Source organism: Carcharhinus amblyrhynchos, chromosome 4 (genome assembly GCF_965287045.1).
Source record: "Carcharhinus amblyrhynchos chromosome 4, sCarAmb.v2.hapA, whole genome shotgun sequence".
Lineage (NCBI taxonomy): Eukaryota > Metazoa > Chordata > Chondrichthyes > Carcharhiniformes > Carcharhinidae > Carcharhinus > Carcharhinus amblyrhynchos.
The window spans coordinates 139,764,339-139,781,388 of record NC_137327.1 but is presented as its reverse complement, the minus strand read 5'-3'; the positions used below and the strand labels follow the sequence as shown (position 1 = coordinate 139,781,388).

Genomic DNA, 17,050 nt, shown 5'->3' with positions numbered 1-17,050 from the left:
AAAACGCCTTAGGGTTCTCCTTAATCCTATCAGCCAAAGTCATCTCATGTCCTCTTTTAGCCCTTCTTAACTCCCTCTTCAACTCCCTCCTAGCCAATCTAAAACTTTCTAATGCACTACCTGAGCCCTCAAGCCTCATCCGAACATAAGCCTCCTTTTTCTTCCTAACCAACGAATCAACTTTTTTAGTGCACCATGGTTCCCTGGGCCTACCAAATCCTCCTTGCCTGACAGGGATATACCTATCACAGACCCGCAGTAGCTGCTCCTTGAAAAAACTCCACATTTCGGACGTTCCCAGTCCCTGTAATCTCCTAGTCCAACCAATGCTTCCTAATTCTCTCCTAATAGCCTCATAATTACCCTTCCCCCAGCTGAAACTACTGACCCGAGGTTCATGCCTATCCCTTTCCATCACTAAGGTGAACGTAATCGAATTGTGGTCACTATCCCCAAAATGCACACCAACTTCCAAGTCTAGCACCTGGTCTGGCTCATTACCCAGCACCAAATCCAATATAGCCACACCTCTAGTCGGCCTATCTACATACTGAGTCAAAAAACCTTCCTGCACACTTTGAACAAAAACTGACCCCTCTAACGAGCTAGAGCTATAGCAATTCCAACCAACATGAGTAAAGTTAAAGTCCCCCATAACATTTACCGTATTACTTTCACTCCTAACAAGGATCGTCTCCGCAATCCTTTCCTCAACCTCTCTAGAACTTTTTGGAGGTCTATAAAAGACTCCCAACAGGGTGACCTCTCCTCTCCTATTTCTAATCTCCGCCCATACTACCTCAACAGACAAGTCCTCATCAAACTTCCTCTCTGACACTGTGATACAGTCCTTGACCAATAATGCTACCCCACCCCCCCTTCTACCTCCTTCTCTACTCCGACTAAAGCATTTGTACCCCGGGACCTGCAACATCCATTCCTGACCCTGCTCTATCCATGTCTCTGAAATGGCCACAACATCAAAGTCCCAGGTACTGGTCCACGCTGCAAGTTCATCCACTTTATTGCGAATACTCCTCGCATTAAAGTATACGCATTTCAAACCCTGCTCCGCCCCACCCCCACAATGCCGTGCATTGCAGTCCCCATCTATGCCCCCCTCACTTTCACCCACTCTACTTATATTGTAATATAGAGAGCATGTATGTGCTGCAACCTAATTATTGCCATCTCATCCAAGTAGAATATTGAACTGTGTTCGAGCCTGCTCTTTGCTAAAGTAATTGAGAACGAGTGTTGTTCTGTTCACCCAGAGTGACAATGACCTGGATAAATCTGCCTCGCCAAAGCGTATTGACTTCATTCCAGTGTCACCAGCTCCTTCACCAACCAGAGGAATCGGGAAGGTAGGAGTCATTACACAAGTAACTTGTTCTGGTCAGAAAGAGAAAGTATTGTAATTTTTCAAAGAGTGAACCTAGCTTCCCTAATGGGAAGTCATTGTGAAGAAACCAACTTGAGCAGGAGTTTGATGTCATATGGATAATACTGATCTCAATGCTCCTGGTATTTGCATCCCAATTATTGTACAGAAATCGGAGTTTGAAAGAGAATTGAGGCAATAGGGTAGAGCGGGGCGATGCAGGCAACATCCTGGTAAACCTCCTCTGCACCCTCTCCAAAGCCTCCACATCCTTCCTATAATGGGACCAGAACTGCACACAATACTCCAAGTGCGGCCGCACCAGAGTCTTGTACAGTTGCAACATGACTGGGCATGGGATCCAAGGGCCTTTGGCCTTGTGGATCCAGAACTGGCTTGCCTGCAGAAGGCAGAGAGTGGTTGTGGATAGGTCTTTTTCGGCATTGAGGTCAGTCACCAGTGGAGTGCCCTAGGGATCTGTTCTAGGACCCTTGCTGTTTGTCATTTTCATAAATGCCCTAGATGAGGAAGTGGAGGGATGGGTAAGTAAGTTCGCTGATGACACGAAGGTCGGTGGTGTTGTGGATGGTCTGGAAGGATGGCAAAAGTTGCAGCAGGACATAAATAGGATGCAGGACTGGGCGGAGAAGTGGCAGATGGACTTCAACGCGGATAAATGTGTAGTCGTCCATTTTGGCAGAACCAACGGGATGAACGAGTACACTATCAAGGGCAGGAGTCTTAGTAGTGTTGAAGAGCAGAAGGATCTTGGGGTCCGGGTCCACAGGACTCTTAAATCGGCCTTGCAGGTGGAGGATGTGGTCAAGAAGGCGTATGGTGTACTGGCCTTCATTAATCGAGGGATTGAGTTTAGGAATCGGGAGTTAATGCTGCAACTTTATAAGACCCTTGTCAGGCCTCATTTGGAGTACTGTGCGCAGTTCTGGTCGCCTCACTATAGGAAGGACGTAGAAACTATTGAAAGGGTACAGAGGAGATTTACAAGGATGTTGCCTGGATTGGGAGGCATGCCTTATGAAGTTGGGTTGAGGGAGCTGGGACTCTTTTCCCTGGAGAGACGAAGGTTGAGAGGCGACCTGATAGAAGTTTATAAAATGTTGAGAGGAATAGATTGGGTGGATTCTCAGAGGCTATTTCTCCGGGTTGAATTGGTCGCTACGAGAGGACACAGATTTAAGGTGCTGGGAGGCAAGTACAGAAGTGATGTTAGGGGTAAGTTTTTCACTCAGAGGGTGGTGAGTGAATGGAATCGGCTGCCGTCAGTGGTGGTGGAGGCGAATTCGCTGGGGTCTTTTAAAAGACTTCTGGATGAATATATGGAATTTAATGGGATTGGGGGTTATAGATAGGTCTATGGATTGGTAGATGTTGATGTGATCGGCGCAACCCGTGGGCTGAAGGGCCTGTTTGTGCTGTAGTGTTCTATGTTCTATGACGCTGCAGCTCCTAAATTCAATCCCCCTACCAATAAACGCCAAGACACCGTATGCCTTCCTAACAACCCTATCTACTTGATTCCCAACTTTGAGGGATCTATGTACACATACACCTAGATCCCTCTGTTCATCCACACTATTCAGAGTCCTACCGTTAGCCCTATACTCTACACATCTGTTATTCCTGCCAAAGTGAATTACCTCACACTTTTCCACATTAAACTCCATCCACCACCTCTCGGCCCAGCTCTGCAACTTGTCCAAGTCCCCCTGTAAACTAAGACACCCGTCCTCACTATCTACCACACCTCTGACTTTGGTGTCATCAGCAAATTTACTAATCCATCCAACTATACCCTCATCCAGATCATTTATAAAAATTACAAACAGCAGTGGCCCCAAAACAGATCCCTGAGGCACACCACTTGTAACTGAACTCCATGACGAATACTTACCATCAACCACCACCCTCTGTCTCCTATCTGCTAGCCAATTCCTGATCCAATTACCTAAATCACCCTCAATCCCATACATCTGCATTTTCTGCAGAAGCCTTCCATGGTGAACCTTATCAAACGCCTTACTAAAGTCCATATATACCACATCAACTGCCTTACCCCCATCCACCTCTTTGGTCACTTTCTCAAAAAACTCAATAAGGTTAGTAAGGCACGACCTACCCTCCACAAAACCATGCTGGCTATCTCCAATCAATTCATTACTCTCTAAATAACTATAAATCCTATCCCTAATAATTTTTTCTAAAACTTTGCCCACAACAGAAGTAAGACTCACCGGTCTATAATTCCCGGGGTAGTCTCTGTTCCCCTTCTTAAACAATGGGACAACATTCGCTATCCTCCAATCTTCTGGCACTATACCTGTGACCAACGACGACCTGAAGATCAGAGCCAGAGGCTCTGCAATCGCCTCTCTTGCCTCCCAGAGAATCCTACGGTAAATCCCGTCCGGCCCAGGGGACTTATCTATTTTCAAACCCTCAAGAATATCTAGCACATCCTCCTTATCAACTGCAATACTATCCAGTTTACAACCCTGTAACCCAGTGTTCTCCACAGCTACATTTATGTCTCCCTGCATGAATACCGAAGAGAAATATTGGTTCAATGCCTCTCCAATCTCTTCCGGTTCCACACATAACTTCCCACTGCTGTCTCTAACTGGCCCTAATCTTGCCCTAACCAATCTTCTGTTCTTAACATATCTATAGAATGCCTTAGGATTCTCCTTTATCCTATCAGCCAAAGTCTTCTCATGTCCTCTTTTAGCCCTTCTTAACTCACTCTTTAACTCCCTTCTAGCCAATCTAAAGCTTTCCAGTGCACTACCTGAGCCCTCAAGTCTCATCCTGACATAAGCCTCCTTTTTCCTTTTAACCAGCGACTCAACTTTTTTAGTGCACCACGGTTCCCTAGCTCGACCATTTCCTCCTTGCCTGTCAGGGACATACATATCAAGGACTCGCAGTAGCTGCTCCTTGAAAAAGATAGGAGGGTGATGTAGGCAATGGGGGTGGCGGGGGCTGAGTCAGGCAATGCGAGTGAGCCACAATAGTTATTGGAATATTAAGGAACTGTTATTAATTGAGAATAGCAGTGCATTTGTAAAGTGATAATCTGATCCAGCAGATTGAGCATGGTTTCATAGCGGGGATTATTATTTAAATGGAGAGAGACCGCAGAAATCTGTAGCACAAAGGGACTATGGGCTCTTTGTTCATGAAATCCAGAAAATTAGCATATAGGTGCAGAAGCTAGAAGGGAAGGCAAATGAAAAACTGGCTTTTATTTCAAGGGGGCTGGAGTCTAAAAGTAAAGAGATGTTGATGCAACTGTACAAAATATCACTGAGACAATGTTTAGAATACTGTGTACAGTTTTGGTCCCCATATTTAAGGAAAGATACATTATCTTTGGAGACAGCTCCAGGGACCTGGGTTCGATTCCCGGCTTGGCCACTGTGTGGAGTTTGCACATTCTCCTTGTGTCTGCGTGGGTTTCCTTCAAGTACTCTGGTTTCCTCCCACAGTCCAAAGATGTGCAGGTTAGATTGATTGGCCATGTCAAAAATTGCCCCTTAGAGTCCTAAGATTAGGTTAGAGGGATTAGCGGGTAAATATGTAGGGATATCGGAGTAGGGCCTGGTTGACCTGATAGAGGTTTATAAGATGTTGAGAGGTATAGATCAGGTGGATTCTCAGAGGCTATTTCCCAGGGCTGAAATGGTTCCTACGAGAGGACACAGGTTTAAGGTGCTTGGGGAGTAGGTGCAGAGGAGATATCAGGGGTAAGTTTTTCACTCAGAGGGTGGTGAGTGAGTGGAATCGGCTGCCGTTGGTGGTGGTAGAGGCGAACTCGTTGGGGTCTTTTAAGAGACTTCTGGATAAATACATGGGATTTAATGGGATTGAGGGTTATAGGTAGGCCTAGTAGGTAGGGATATGATCAGTGCAACTTGTGGGCTGAAGGGCCTGTTTGTACTGTAGTTTTCTATGTTCTATGTTCATTTTGCTGTAATTCCTACCAAAATGGATGACCTCACATTTACCAACATTGTACTCCATCTGCCAGACCCTCGCCCACTCATTTAGACTATCTATATCCCTTTGCAGACTTTCAGCGTCCTCTGTACACTTTGTTCTTCCACCCATCTTAGTGTCATCTGCGAATTTTGATACACTACACTTGGTCCCCAACTCCAAATCATCTGTGTAAATCATAAAACATTTGCGGTCCCGACACTGATCCCTGAGGCACACCACTAGTCACTGATCGCCAACCAGAAAAACACCCATTTACCCACACTGTTTGCTTTCTGTTTGTTAACCAATCTTCTACCCATGCTAATACATTCCTGTAACACTGTGCAATCTTTGGTGTGGCATCTTGTCAAATGCCTTCTGGAAATCCAGATACACCACATCCACAGATTCCCCATTGTCCACTGCACATGTAACGTTCTTAAAGAATTTCAGCAAATTAGTCAAACATGACCTTCCCTTCATGAACTCATGCTGCGTCTTACCAATGGGACAATTTATATCCAGATGTCTCGCTATTTCTTCCTTGATGAGAAATTCAAGCATCTTCCCTGATGAGAAATTCAAGCATCTTCCTTACTACAGAAGTTAAGCTAACTGGCCTATAGTTACCTGCTTTTTGTCTACCTCCTTTTTTAAACAGTGGCGTCACATTTGTGGTTTTCCAATCTGCGGGAACCACCCAGAGTCCAGTGAATTTTGGTAAATTACCACTAGTGCATTTGCTATTTCTCCCGCCATCTCTTTTAGTACCCTGGGATGCATTCCATCAGGACCAGGAGACTTGTCTACCTGTAGCCCCATTAACTTGCCCAACATTATCTCTTTCGTGATAATGATTGTTTCTAGTTTCTCACTGGCCATAGCCTTCCTGTCATCAATTTTTGGGATGTTATTTGTGCCTTTCACTCTGAAGACCGGCACAAAATACCTGTTCAATGCCTCAGCCATTTTCTCATTTCCAGTTATTACATCCCCCTTCTCATTCTTTAAAGGACCCATGTTTATTTTTGCCACTCTTTTTTGTTTTATGTATTTGTAGAAACATTTGCTGTCTGTTTTTATTTTCTGAGCTAGTTTACTCTCATAATCCATCTTGCCTTTCTTTATAACTTTTTTCATGGCTTTCTGCTGACCTTTAAAGATTTCCCAATCCTCTAGGTTCCCACTAATCTTTGCCATTTTGTATGCATTTTCTTTCAATTTGATACCCTCCTTTATTTCCTTAGATATCCATGGCTGATTATCTCTCTTTCTGCATTCCTCCCTTATTACTGGTATATACTTTTGCTGAGCACTGTGAAAGATCACTTTGAAGGTCCTCCACTGTTCTTCAATTGTCCCATCATAAAGTTTTTGCTCCCAGTCTACTTTAATCAACTCCTCCTTCATCACTTTACAATCTCCTTTGATTAAGCAACGGGATGGGATGATACTGAACCATGGCAGACAACATCAGACAGTGTTTTACTGCTGAACGATTCTGAACCTATTCATATCCAGGCAACTAGACTATTGAGAATTTGGGAAACTTCTGTACCAGTAGGAGAGCAGTTTTCTCTTGATGACTCGTTCTGTGATGAAGGAGCTGCTGATTGCATTTTCTTCAGTTTGATACATGAGGGTATTATGCCAGTGAGGGTAAGAGTAGGATGCTTGGGCAGATGAACACGTGACTAAGGAACTGGTGTAGGGGGCAGGGTTTCCGATTCTTGGATCATTGGGACCTCTTCTGGGGCAGGTGGGACCTGTACAAGAGAGACGGGTTACACCTAAACTACAAGGGGACCAATATACTAGGCTGATACCAGAGTTGAGGGGGTTGAGCTATGAAGAGAGGCTGAATAGACTGGGCTTGTACTCATTAGAGTTTAGAAGGATGAGGGGAGATCTTATTGAGACAATAATGATGAAAGGGATGGATAGGGTAGAGGTGGAGAGGTTCTTCCCGCTCAGAAAGGACAGCAGGACTAGAGGGCACAGCCTCAAAATAAGGGGGGGGGGGACAGTTTAGAACAGAGTTGAGGAGGAACTTCTTCACTCAAAGGGTGGTGAATCTCTGGAATTCTCTGCCCGTTGAAGTGGTGGAGGCTACCTCGCTAATATATTAAAGACGCGGGTAGATAGGTTTTTGGTAGGCAAGGGAATTAAGGGTTATAGGGAGAAAGCGGGAAAGTGGAACTGAGCCACTTCAGATCAGCCATGATCTTATTGAATGGCGGGGCAGGCTCGAGGGGCTAGATGGCCTACTCCTGCTCCTATTTCTTATGTTCTTAAACTTGCAGGTTTACTAGCGTTATTGGGGAGCGTTTAAGCTAGATTTGCAGGGGGATGGGAACCAGAATGCCAGAGCAGATAGTGGAGCGGGGAGAAAAGACAGGTTAGTTGAAGCAAAATCACAAATGGAGGGGTTGAGTGTGGTGGAAATAATCTGTTGAGGTGTGTCTATTTCAATGCCAGGAGTATTGTGGGGAAGGCAGATGAGCTGATGGCATGGATTGACACGTGGAAATATGACATTATAGCCATTGTGAAACTTGGCTACAGGAGGGGCAGGACTGGCAGCTCAATGTTCCAGGGTTCCAGTGTTTCAGGCATGATAGAGACAGAGGAATAAGAATTAAGGGGGTGGCAATGTTGGTCAGGGAAAATGTTACAGCGGTACTCAGGCAGGATAGATTAGGGAGCTTGTCTACAGAGGCCCTATGGGTGGAGCTGAGAAACAGGAAAGGTATGACCACATTAAAGGGGTTGTATTATAGACCGCCCAATAGTCAGTGAGAATTGGAGGAGCAAATCGGCAGAGAGATAGCTGACAACTGCAAGAAACACAAAGTTGTGATAGTAGGGGATTTTAATTTTCCATGTATAGATTGGGACTCGCATACTGTTAAAGGTTTAGACAGGATAGAGTTTGTAAAATGTGTTCAGGAGAATTTTCAACATCAGTATATAGAGGTGCCAACTAGAGAGGATGCGATATTGGATCTCCTATTGGGAAATGAGTTAGGGCAGGTGATGGATGTGAGTGTGAGGGATCATAATGCCATTAGTTTCAACCTGATGATGGATCGGGCGAGGAGGAAATGGTCGAGCAAGGGAACCGTGGTGCACTAAAAAAGTTGATTCGCTGGTTAAAAGGAAAAAGGAGGCTTATGTCAGGATGAGACTTGAGGGCTCAGGTAGTGCACTGGAAAGCTTTAGATTGGCTAGGAGGGAGTTAAAGAGTGAGTTAAGAAGAGCTAAAAGAGGACACGAGAAGACTTTGGCTGATAGGATTAAGGAGAATCCTAAGGCGTCCTATAGATATGTTAAGAACAGAAGATTGGTTAGGACAAGATTAGGGCCAGTTAGAGACAGCAGTGGGAAGTTATGTGTGGAACCGGAAGAGATTGGAGAGGCATTGAACCAATATTTCTCTTCGGTATTCACGCAGGGTGACATAAATGTAGCTGTGGAGAACACTGGGTTACAGGGTTGTAAACTGGATAGTATTGCAGTTGATAAGGAGGATGTGCTAGATATTCTTGAGGGTTTGAAAATAGATAAGTCCCCTGGGCCGGACTGGATTTACCGTAGGATTCTCTGGGAGGCAAGAGAGGCGATTGCAGAGCCTCTGGCTCTGATCTTCAGGTCGTCGTTGGTCACAGGTATAGTGCCAGAAGATTGGAGGATAGCGAATGTTGTCCCATTGTTTAAGAAGGGGAACAGAGACTTCCCCGGGAATTATAGACCGGTGAGTCTTACTTCTGTTGTGGGCAAAGTTTTAGAAAAAATTATTAGGGATAGGATTTATAGTTATTTAGAGAGTAATGAATTGATTGGAGATAGCCAGCACGGTTTTGTGAAGGGTAGGTCATGCCTTACTAACCTTATTGAGTTTTTTGAGAAAGTGACCAAAGAGGTGGATGGGGGTAGGGCAGTTGATGTGGTATATATGGACTTTAGTAAGGCGTTTGATAAGGTTCACCATGGAAGGCTTCTGCAGAAAATGCAGATGTATGGGATTGAGGGTGATTTAGGTAATTGGATCAGGAATTGGCTAGCAGATAGGAGACAGAGGGTGGTGGTTGATGGTAAATATTCGTCATGGAGTTCGGTTTCGAGTGGTGTGCCTCAGGGATCTGTTTTGGGGCCACTGCTGTTTGTAATTTTTATAAATGATCTGGATGAGGGTATAGTTGGGTGGATTAGTAAGTTTGCTGATGACACCAAAGTCGGAGGAGTGGTAGATAGTGAGGAAGGGTGTCGTAGTTTACAGGGGGACTTGGACAGGTTGCAGAGCTGGGCCGAGAGGTGGCGGATGGAGTTTAATGTGGAGAAGTGTGAGGTAATTCACTTTGGCAGGAATAACAGATGTGTAGAGTATAGGGCTAACAGTAGGACTCTGAATAGTGTTGATGAACAGAGGGATCTAGGTGTATGTGTACATAGATCCCTGAAAGTTGGGAATCAAGTAGATAGGGTTGTTAGGAAGGCATACGGTGTCTTGGCGTTTATTGGTAGGGGGATTGAATTTAGGAGTCGCAGCGTCATGTTGCAACTGTACACAACTCTGGTGCGGCCGCACTTGGAGTACTGTGTGCAGTTCTGGTCCCCACATTATAGGAAGGATGTGGAGGCATTGGAGAGGGTGCAGAGGAGGTTTACCAGGATGTTGCCTGGTATGGAGGGGAGGTCCTATGAGGAGAGACTGAGGGATTTGAGGTTGTTTCGTTAGAAAGAAGGCGGCTAAGAGGGGACGTCACTGCTGCCCAGTGATTGGCTGCGGCGTCAGTGCCAAATGTCCGCTTCCCATTGGCTCCCACAAAGGTGAAAGGGTGAGCGGGAAAACCGATTTAAATCTTCAACGGTCAGTATCCCTGATACCCCCTAACCCCCCCCCCCAGATACCCCCAAATACCCCCTAAACTCCCCAGATACCCCCTAACCGCCCCCCCCCCCCCCCAAATACCCCCAAACATACAAGATGATTAGAGGTTTAGATAGGGTGGACAGTGATAGCCTTTTTCCTCGGATGGAGAAAGCTAGCACGAGGGGGCATGGCTTTAAATTAAGGGGTGGTAGTTATAGGACGGATGTCAGAGGTAGGTTCTTTACCCAGAGGGTGGTGAGGGATTGGAATGCCCTGCCTGCTGCAGTTGTAGATGCGCCTAGTTTGGGGGCGTTTAAGAGATCCGTGGATAGGTTTATGGATGGAAAGGGATTGGTTTAGGTTAGAGGGTCATTGCTTTTTAATTGGTCGGCGCAACATCATTGGCCGAAGGGCCTGTTCTGCGCTGTAATGTTCTATGTTCTATGTATAAGGATAAACCTGGTCCTCGGGTTGATGTTCTGAAGTGGAAAAAGGCCAAATTTGATGAAATGAGAAGGGATGTGGGAAGTGTGGATTGGTAAGGATGTAAATGGAAAGTGGGAGGCCTTCAAAGGAGAAATTTTGAGAGTGCAGAGTTTGTATGTTCCTGTCAGGATTAAAGGCAAAGTAAATAGGAATAAGGAACCTTGGTTCTCGAGGGAGATTGTAACACTGATTAAGAGGAAGAGAGAGTTGTATGAAATGTACAGGCAGCAAGGAACAGATCAGATGCTCGTGGAGTATAAAAAGTGCAAGAAGCTACTTAAGAGGGAAATCAGGAGGGCTAAAAGAAGACATGAGGTTACTTTGGCAGACAGAGTGAAGGAAAATCCAAGGAGCTTCTATAGGTATGTAAGGAGCAAAAGGATAATGAGGGATAAAATTGGTCCTCTTGAAGACCAGAGTGGTAGACTGTGTATGGAACCAAAAGAGATAGGGGAGATACTAAATGGTTTTTTTGCATCCATATTTACTGAGGAAAAGGGCATGGAGTGTATGGAAATAGGGCAAACAGGTAGGGAGGCCATGGAACCTTTACAGATTAAAGAGTAGGAGGTGCTGGCTGTCTAGAGGCAAATCAGAGTGGATAAATCCCCAGGACCAGACAGGGTATTCCCATGGACCTTGAGGGAGGCTAGTGTTGAACTTGCAGAGGCCCTGGCAGACATACTTAAAATGTCAGTATTCACGGGGGAGGTGTCGGATGATTGGAGGGTGGCTCATGTTGTTCCGTTGTTTAAAAAAGGTTCCAAAAGAAATCCGGGAAATTATAGGCCGGTAAGTTTGACGTCGGTGATGGGCAAGTTATTGGAAAGTGTGACAAGGGATAGGATCTACAAATAATTGGATAGACAGGGACTTATTAGAACATAGAACATTACAGCGCAGTACAGGCCCTTCGGCCCTTGATGTTGCGCCGACCAGTACAACCAATCTAATGACCCTCTAACCGAAACTATTCCAGCAGGCGACGGTGCAGAGGGACCTCGGGGTCCTTGTGCATGAGTCGCAAAAACCCAGCTTGCAGGTGCAGCAGGTGGTCAGGAAGGCGAATGGGATGCTGGCCTTCATAGCGAGGGGGATTGAATATAAAAGTAGGGAGGTCTTGCTGCAGCTGTATAGGGCATTGGTGAGGCCGCAGCTGGAGTACTGTGTGCAGTTTTGGTCGCCGTACTTACGCAAGGATATTTTGGCCTTGGAGGGAGTGCAGAGGAGGTTTACTACGCTGATACCGGAGATGAGGGGGTTGAGCTATGAGGAGAGGCTGAATAAACTAGGCTTGTACTCGTTAGAGTTTAGAAGAATGAGGGGAGATCTCATTGAGACATATATGATGAATGGGATGGATAGGATAGAGGCGGAGAGACTCTTCCCACTCAGAAAGGACAGTAGGACTAGGGGGCACAGCCTCAAGATAAAAGGGGGGCGGTTTAGAACGGAGTTGAGGAGAAACTTCTTCACTCAAAGGGTGGTGAATCTCTGGAATTCTCTGCCCGTTGAAGTGGTGGAGGCTGCCTCGCTAAATATTTCTAAGACGCGGGTTGATGGGTTTTTGATAAACGAGGGGATTATGGGTTATGGGGAGAGGGCGGGAAGGTGGAACTGAGCCACGACAGATCAGCCATGATCTTACTGAATGGCGGGGCAGGCTCGAAGGGCTAGATGGCCCACTCCTGCTCCTATTTCTTATGTTCTTTATTCCCTGGAGTGTAGAAGAATGCGGGGAGATTTGATAGAGGTGTATAAGATTTTGATGGGTATAGATAGAGTGAATGCAAGCAGGCTTTTTCCACTGAGACTAGGGGAGAAAAAAACCAGAAGGCACGGGTTAAGGGTGAAAGGAGAAAAGTTTAAAGGGAATATTAGGGGGGAATTCTTCACGCAGAGAGTGGTGGGAGTGTGGAATGAGCTGCTGGATAAAGTGGGAAATGCAGGGTCACTTTTAACATTTTAAGAAAATCTTGGACAGGTACATAGATGAGAGAGGTGTGGAGGGATATGGTTCAAGTGCGGGTCAGTGGGACTAGGCAGAAAAATGGTTTGGCACAGACAAGAAGGGACAAAAGTTTGTAATTTTTATTAATGATCTGGATGAGGGTATAGTTGGGTGGATTAGTAAATTTGCTGATGACACCAAAGTCGGAGGTGTGGTAGATAGTGAGGAGGGGTTCCATAGTTTACAGAGAGACTTGGACAAGTTGCAGAGCTGGGCCGAGAGGTGGCGGATGGAGTTTAATGCGGAAAAGTGTGAGGTAATTCACTTTGGCAGGAATAACAGATGTGTAGAGTATAGGGCTAACGGTAGGATTCTGAATAGTGTGGATGAACAGAGGGATCTAGGTGTATGTGTACATAGATCCCTGAAAGTTGGGAATCAAGTAGATAAGGTTGTTAGGAAGGCATACGGTGTCTTGGCGTTTATTGGTAGGGGGATTGAATTTAGGAGCCACAGCGTCATGTTGCAACTGTACACAACTCTGGTGCGGCCGCACTTGGAGTATTGTGTGCAGTTCTGGTCCCCACATTATAGGAAGGATGTGGAGGCATTGGAGAGGGTGCAGAGGAGGTTTACCAGGATGTTGCCTGGTATGGAGGGGAGGTCCTATGAGGAGAGACTGAGGGATTTGAGGTTGTTTTTGTTAGAAAGAAGGTGGCTAAGAGGGGATCTTATTGAAACATATAAGATGATTAGAGGTTTAAATAGGGTGGACAGTGATAGCCTTTTTCCTCGGATGGAGAAAGCTAGCACAAGGGGGCATGGCTTTAAATTAAGGGGTGGTAGTTATAGGACGGATGTCAGGGGTAGGTTCTTTACCCAGAGGGTGGTGAGGGATTGGAATGCCCTGCCTGCTGCAGTTGTAGATGCGCCTAGTTTGGGGGCGTTTAAGAGATCCGTGGATAGGTTTATGGATGGAAAGGGATTGGTTTAGGTTAGAGGATCATTGCTTTTTAATTGGTCGGCGCAACATCGTGGGCCGAAGGGCCTGTTCTGCGCTGTAATGTTCTACGTTCTAAAGGCCTGTTTCTGAGCTGTAATTTTCTATGGTTCTAAAGAAATCCAGCTTAAATCTCGAGCTCTCTTCATCTGCTTTAGCTTAATCTCCCCTGTTGTTTAAATATAGTTAAGTTCCTACACTTTCACACACAACAGCCTTCCTACTTGCTGCTGACAGGTCATGAATTTGTGTTCCGATATTGACCATTTGTTATTTTTCCCTCTCCAGCAATGCTTCTCACCTTCCTTGCAGATTTTTGTGAGTAGCAATGGGCTCCCTCCAAGCCCCACCCCCAGCCCAACAAGGAGGTTTGCCACGTAAGTGCTATTTTAGAATTATGTTGTGTTGGAAATGTTTTTTGATGTGTGGGGAATGCAGTGTTGCCTGAACTGTGTTTTGGTGGTTTTTAAAAAATATTACATTCGCTACTGTAAACTCCTATTGTTCATGATTCCCTCTTATTGTGATCCCTCTATCGTGAAGTTGCTTATTCTCGTGAATATATTTGTACATGTGGCCCCTAAACAACTTGCAGTTTAGAATGTTGAACACTCACCTTTCCTTCATGGGCAGGGCGCACTGTGCAGGCACCAACTCTGCATATGCATTGAGAACGTGTACTGAGAAAGCACTGACACTGTGAACAAAGAACAGTACTTGTGCATGGGCAAGTTTGCTGTTCATGTTTTTGCATGCAGAGAGAAGTCATGGAAAACCCTGCCAGTGGTGGGAGTTTATTGTGTCTAGGTGTGGGCATTGCTGATAAGACTAACATTTACTGCCTGTTCCCTCAGGGTGAAGCTGACTGTTAGAAACACTAAATTGCATTGTTAAAGACAACATAAGTAGACTTGGCACTCAATAGGGAGTTGGGCTATTAACTGAAAAGGAAGAAGTTGCGGGTTTATGGGGAAAAGACAGGAGAATGACACTGAGTTGAATGGTCACTTGCACTGAAATAACTCTTATTGCTGTTTATAGTGGGCTTTCCTCTGGTTCACTGACTCATTTATAGACAAAAATTATGAGAAAAAAACAAGACTTGGGGGGTAAGATTAGTAAGTTTGTGGATGGTGTAAAGATTGGATGGATGGTTAACAGTGAGGCTGCAGGAAGATATAGATGGAATGGTCAAATGGGCAGATGGAATTTAACCCTGAAAAGTATGAGGTGATACACTTTGAAAGGAGTAATTTGACAAGAAAATACTCAACAATTGGTGGGACACCAGGAGGTTCTGTGGAACGCGGAACCTTGGTATGTTTGTCCGCGGATCTCTGAAGACATATCCATTTAGAAATGCAAGGACTGATTAGGGACAGTCAGCATGGCTTTGTGAGTGGAAAATCATGGAGCGTAAAAATCTCTGGAGCGTAGGAGGTTGAGGAGTGATCTTATAGAGGTTTATAAAATAATGAGGGGCACAGATCAGCTAAATAATCAATATCTTTTCCCAAAGGTAGGGGAGTCTAAAACTAGAGGGCATAGGTATAAGGTGAGAGGGGAGAGATACAGAAGTGTCCAGAGGGACAATTTTTTCACACAGAGGGTGGTGAGTGTCTGGAACAAGCTGTCAGAGGCAGTAGTAGAGGCGGGTACAATTTTGTCTTTTAAAAAGCATTTAGATAGTTTCAGGGGTACGATGGAAATAAAGAAACATGGGCCAAATGTGGGCAGTTGGGATTTAGAACATAGAACACTACAGCACAAACAGGCCCTTCGGCCCACGAGTTGCGCCGATCACATCAACACCTATCTATAACCCCCAATCCCATAAAACCCCATATACTCATCCAGAAGTCTTTTAAAAGACCCCAGCGAGTTCGCCTCCACCACCACTGACGGCAGCCGATTCCATTCACTCACCACCCTCTGAGTGAAAAACTTACCCCTAACATCACTTCTGTACTTTCCCCCCCGCACCTTAAACCTGTGTCCTCTCGTAGCGACCATTTCAACCCGGGGAAATAGCCTCTGAGAATCCACCCTATCTATTCCTCTCAACATTTTATAAACCTCTATCAGGTCGCCTCTCAACCTACGTCTCTCCAGGGAAAAGAGACCCAGTTCCCTCAACCTAACTTCATAAGGCATGCCTCCCAGTCCAGGCAACATCCTTGTAAATCTCCTCTGTACCCTTTCAATAGCTTCTACGTCCTTCCTATAGTGAGACGACCAGAACTGCGCACAGTACTCCAAGTGAGGCCTGACAAGGGTCTTATAAAGTTGCAGCATTACCTCCCGACTCCTAAACTCAATCCCTCGATTTATGAAGGCCAGTACACCATACGCCTTCTTGACCACCTCTTCCACCTGCGAGGCCGATTTAAGAGTCCTGTGGACCCGGACCCCAAGATCCTTCTGCTCCTCAACACTACCAAGACTCCTGCCCTTGATAGTGTACTCGTTCATCCCGTTGGTTCTGCCAAAATGGACGACTACGCATTTATCCGCGTTAAAGTCCATCTGCCACTTCTCCGCCCAGTCCTGCATCCTATTTATGTCCTGCTGCAACTTTTGCCATCCTTCCAGACCATCCACAACACCACCGACCTTCGTGTCATCAGCGAACTTACTTACCCATCCCTCCACTTCCTCATCCAGGTCATTTATGAAAATGACAAACAGCAAGGGTCCTAGAACAGATCCCTGGGGCACTCCACTGGTGACTGACCTCCATTCAGAAGAAGACCCATCCACAACCACTCTCTGCCTTCTGCAGGCAAGCCAGTTCTTGATCCACAAGGCCAAAGGCCCTTGGATCCCATGCCCTCTCACCTCCTCAAGAAATTTGCTTAGGGGTTTTAAAAAAATAGGCAGCATGGACAAGTTGGGCCGAAGGGCCTGTTTCCACGCTGTAAACCTCTGTGACTCTATGTTAATTGGACGATGAAAAAGGCATGTGGGACACTTGCCTTTATCAACTGAGGCAAAGATTACAAAAGCAGGGAAGTCATGTTGGAGTTGTATAGAACTTTGGTGAGGCCACAGCTGAAGTACTGTGTGCAGTTCTGGTCGTCACATTATAGGAAGGATGTAATTGCATTGGAGGAGATTCACTAGCATGCTGCCTGGGATGGAACATTTAAGTTATGGAGAGAAGTTGGATAGGCTTGGGTTATTTTCGTTGGAGCAGAGAAGATCAGGGTGTACAAGTTATGAGAGACATGGACAGAGTGGATAAGGGACAGCTGTTCCCCTCAGTTGAAGGGTCAGTCATGAGGAGACATAGGCTCAAGATAAGGGCTCGGGGCTTTAGGGGGGGATTTGAGAAAAACATTTTTTATGCAGAGGTTG

General features: G+C 45.6%; 1 protein-coding gene across 1 annotated transcript in view; it reads left to right on the top strand.

Moving 5' to 3' along the window:
- Window positions 1-17,050, top strand: part of pabir2 (PABIR family member 2) — a 115,599-nt gene that overhangs the window by 73,467 nt on the left and 25,082 nt on the right. Inside the window, exons 6-7 of the mRNA XM_080187963.1 lie at window positions 1,275-1,367; window positions 13,982-14,070. Of these exons, the coding sequence (XP_080044089.1) occupies window positions 1,275-1,367; window positions 13,982-14,070 (182 nt within the window). The remainder of the gene's footprint in view (window positions 1-1,274; window positions 1,368-13,981; window positions 14,071-17,050) is intronic.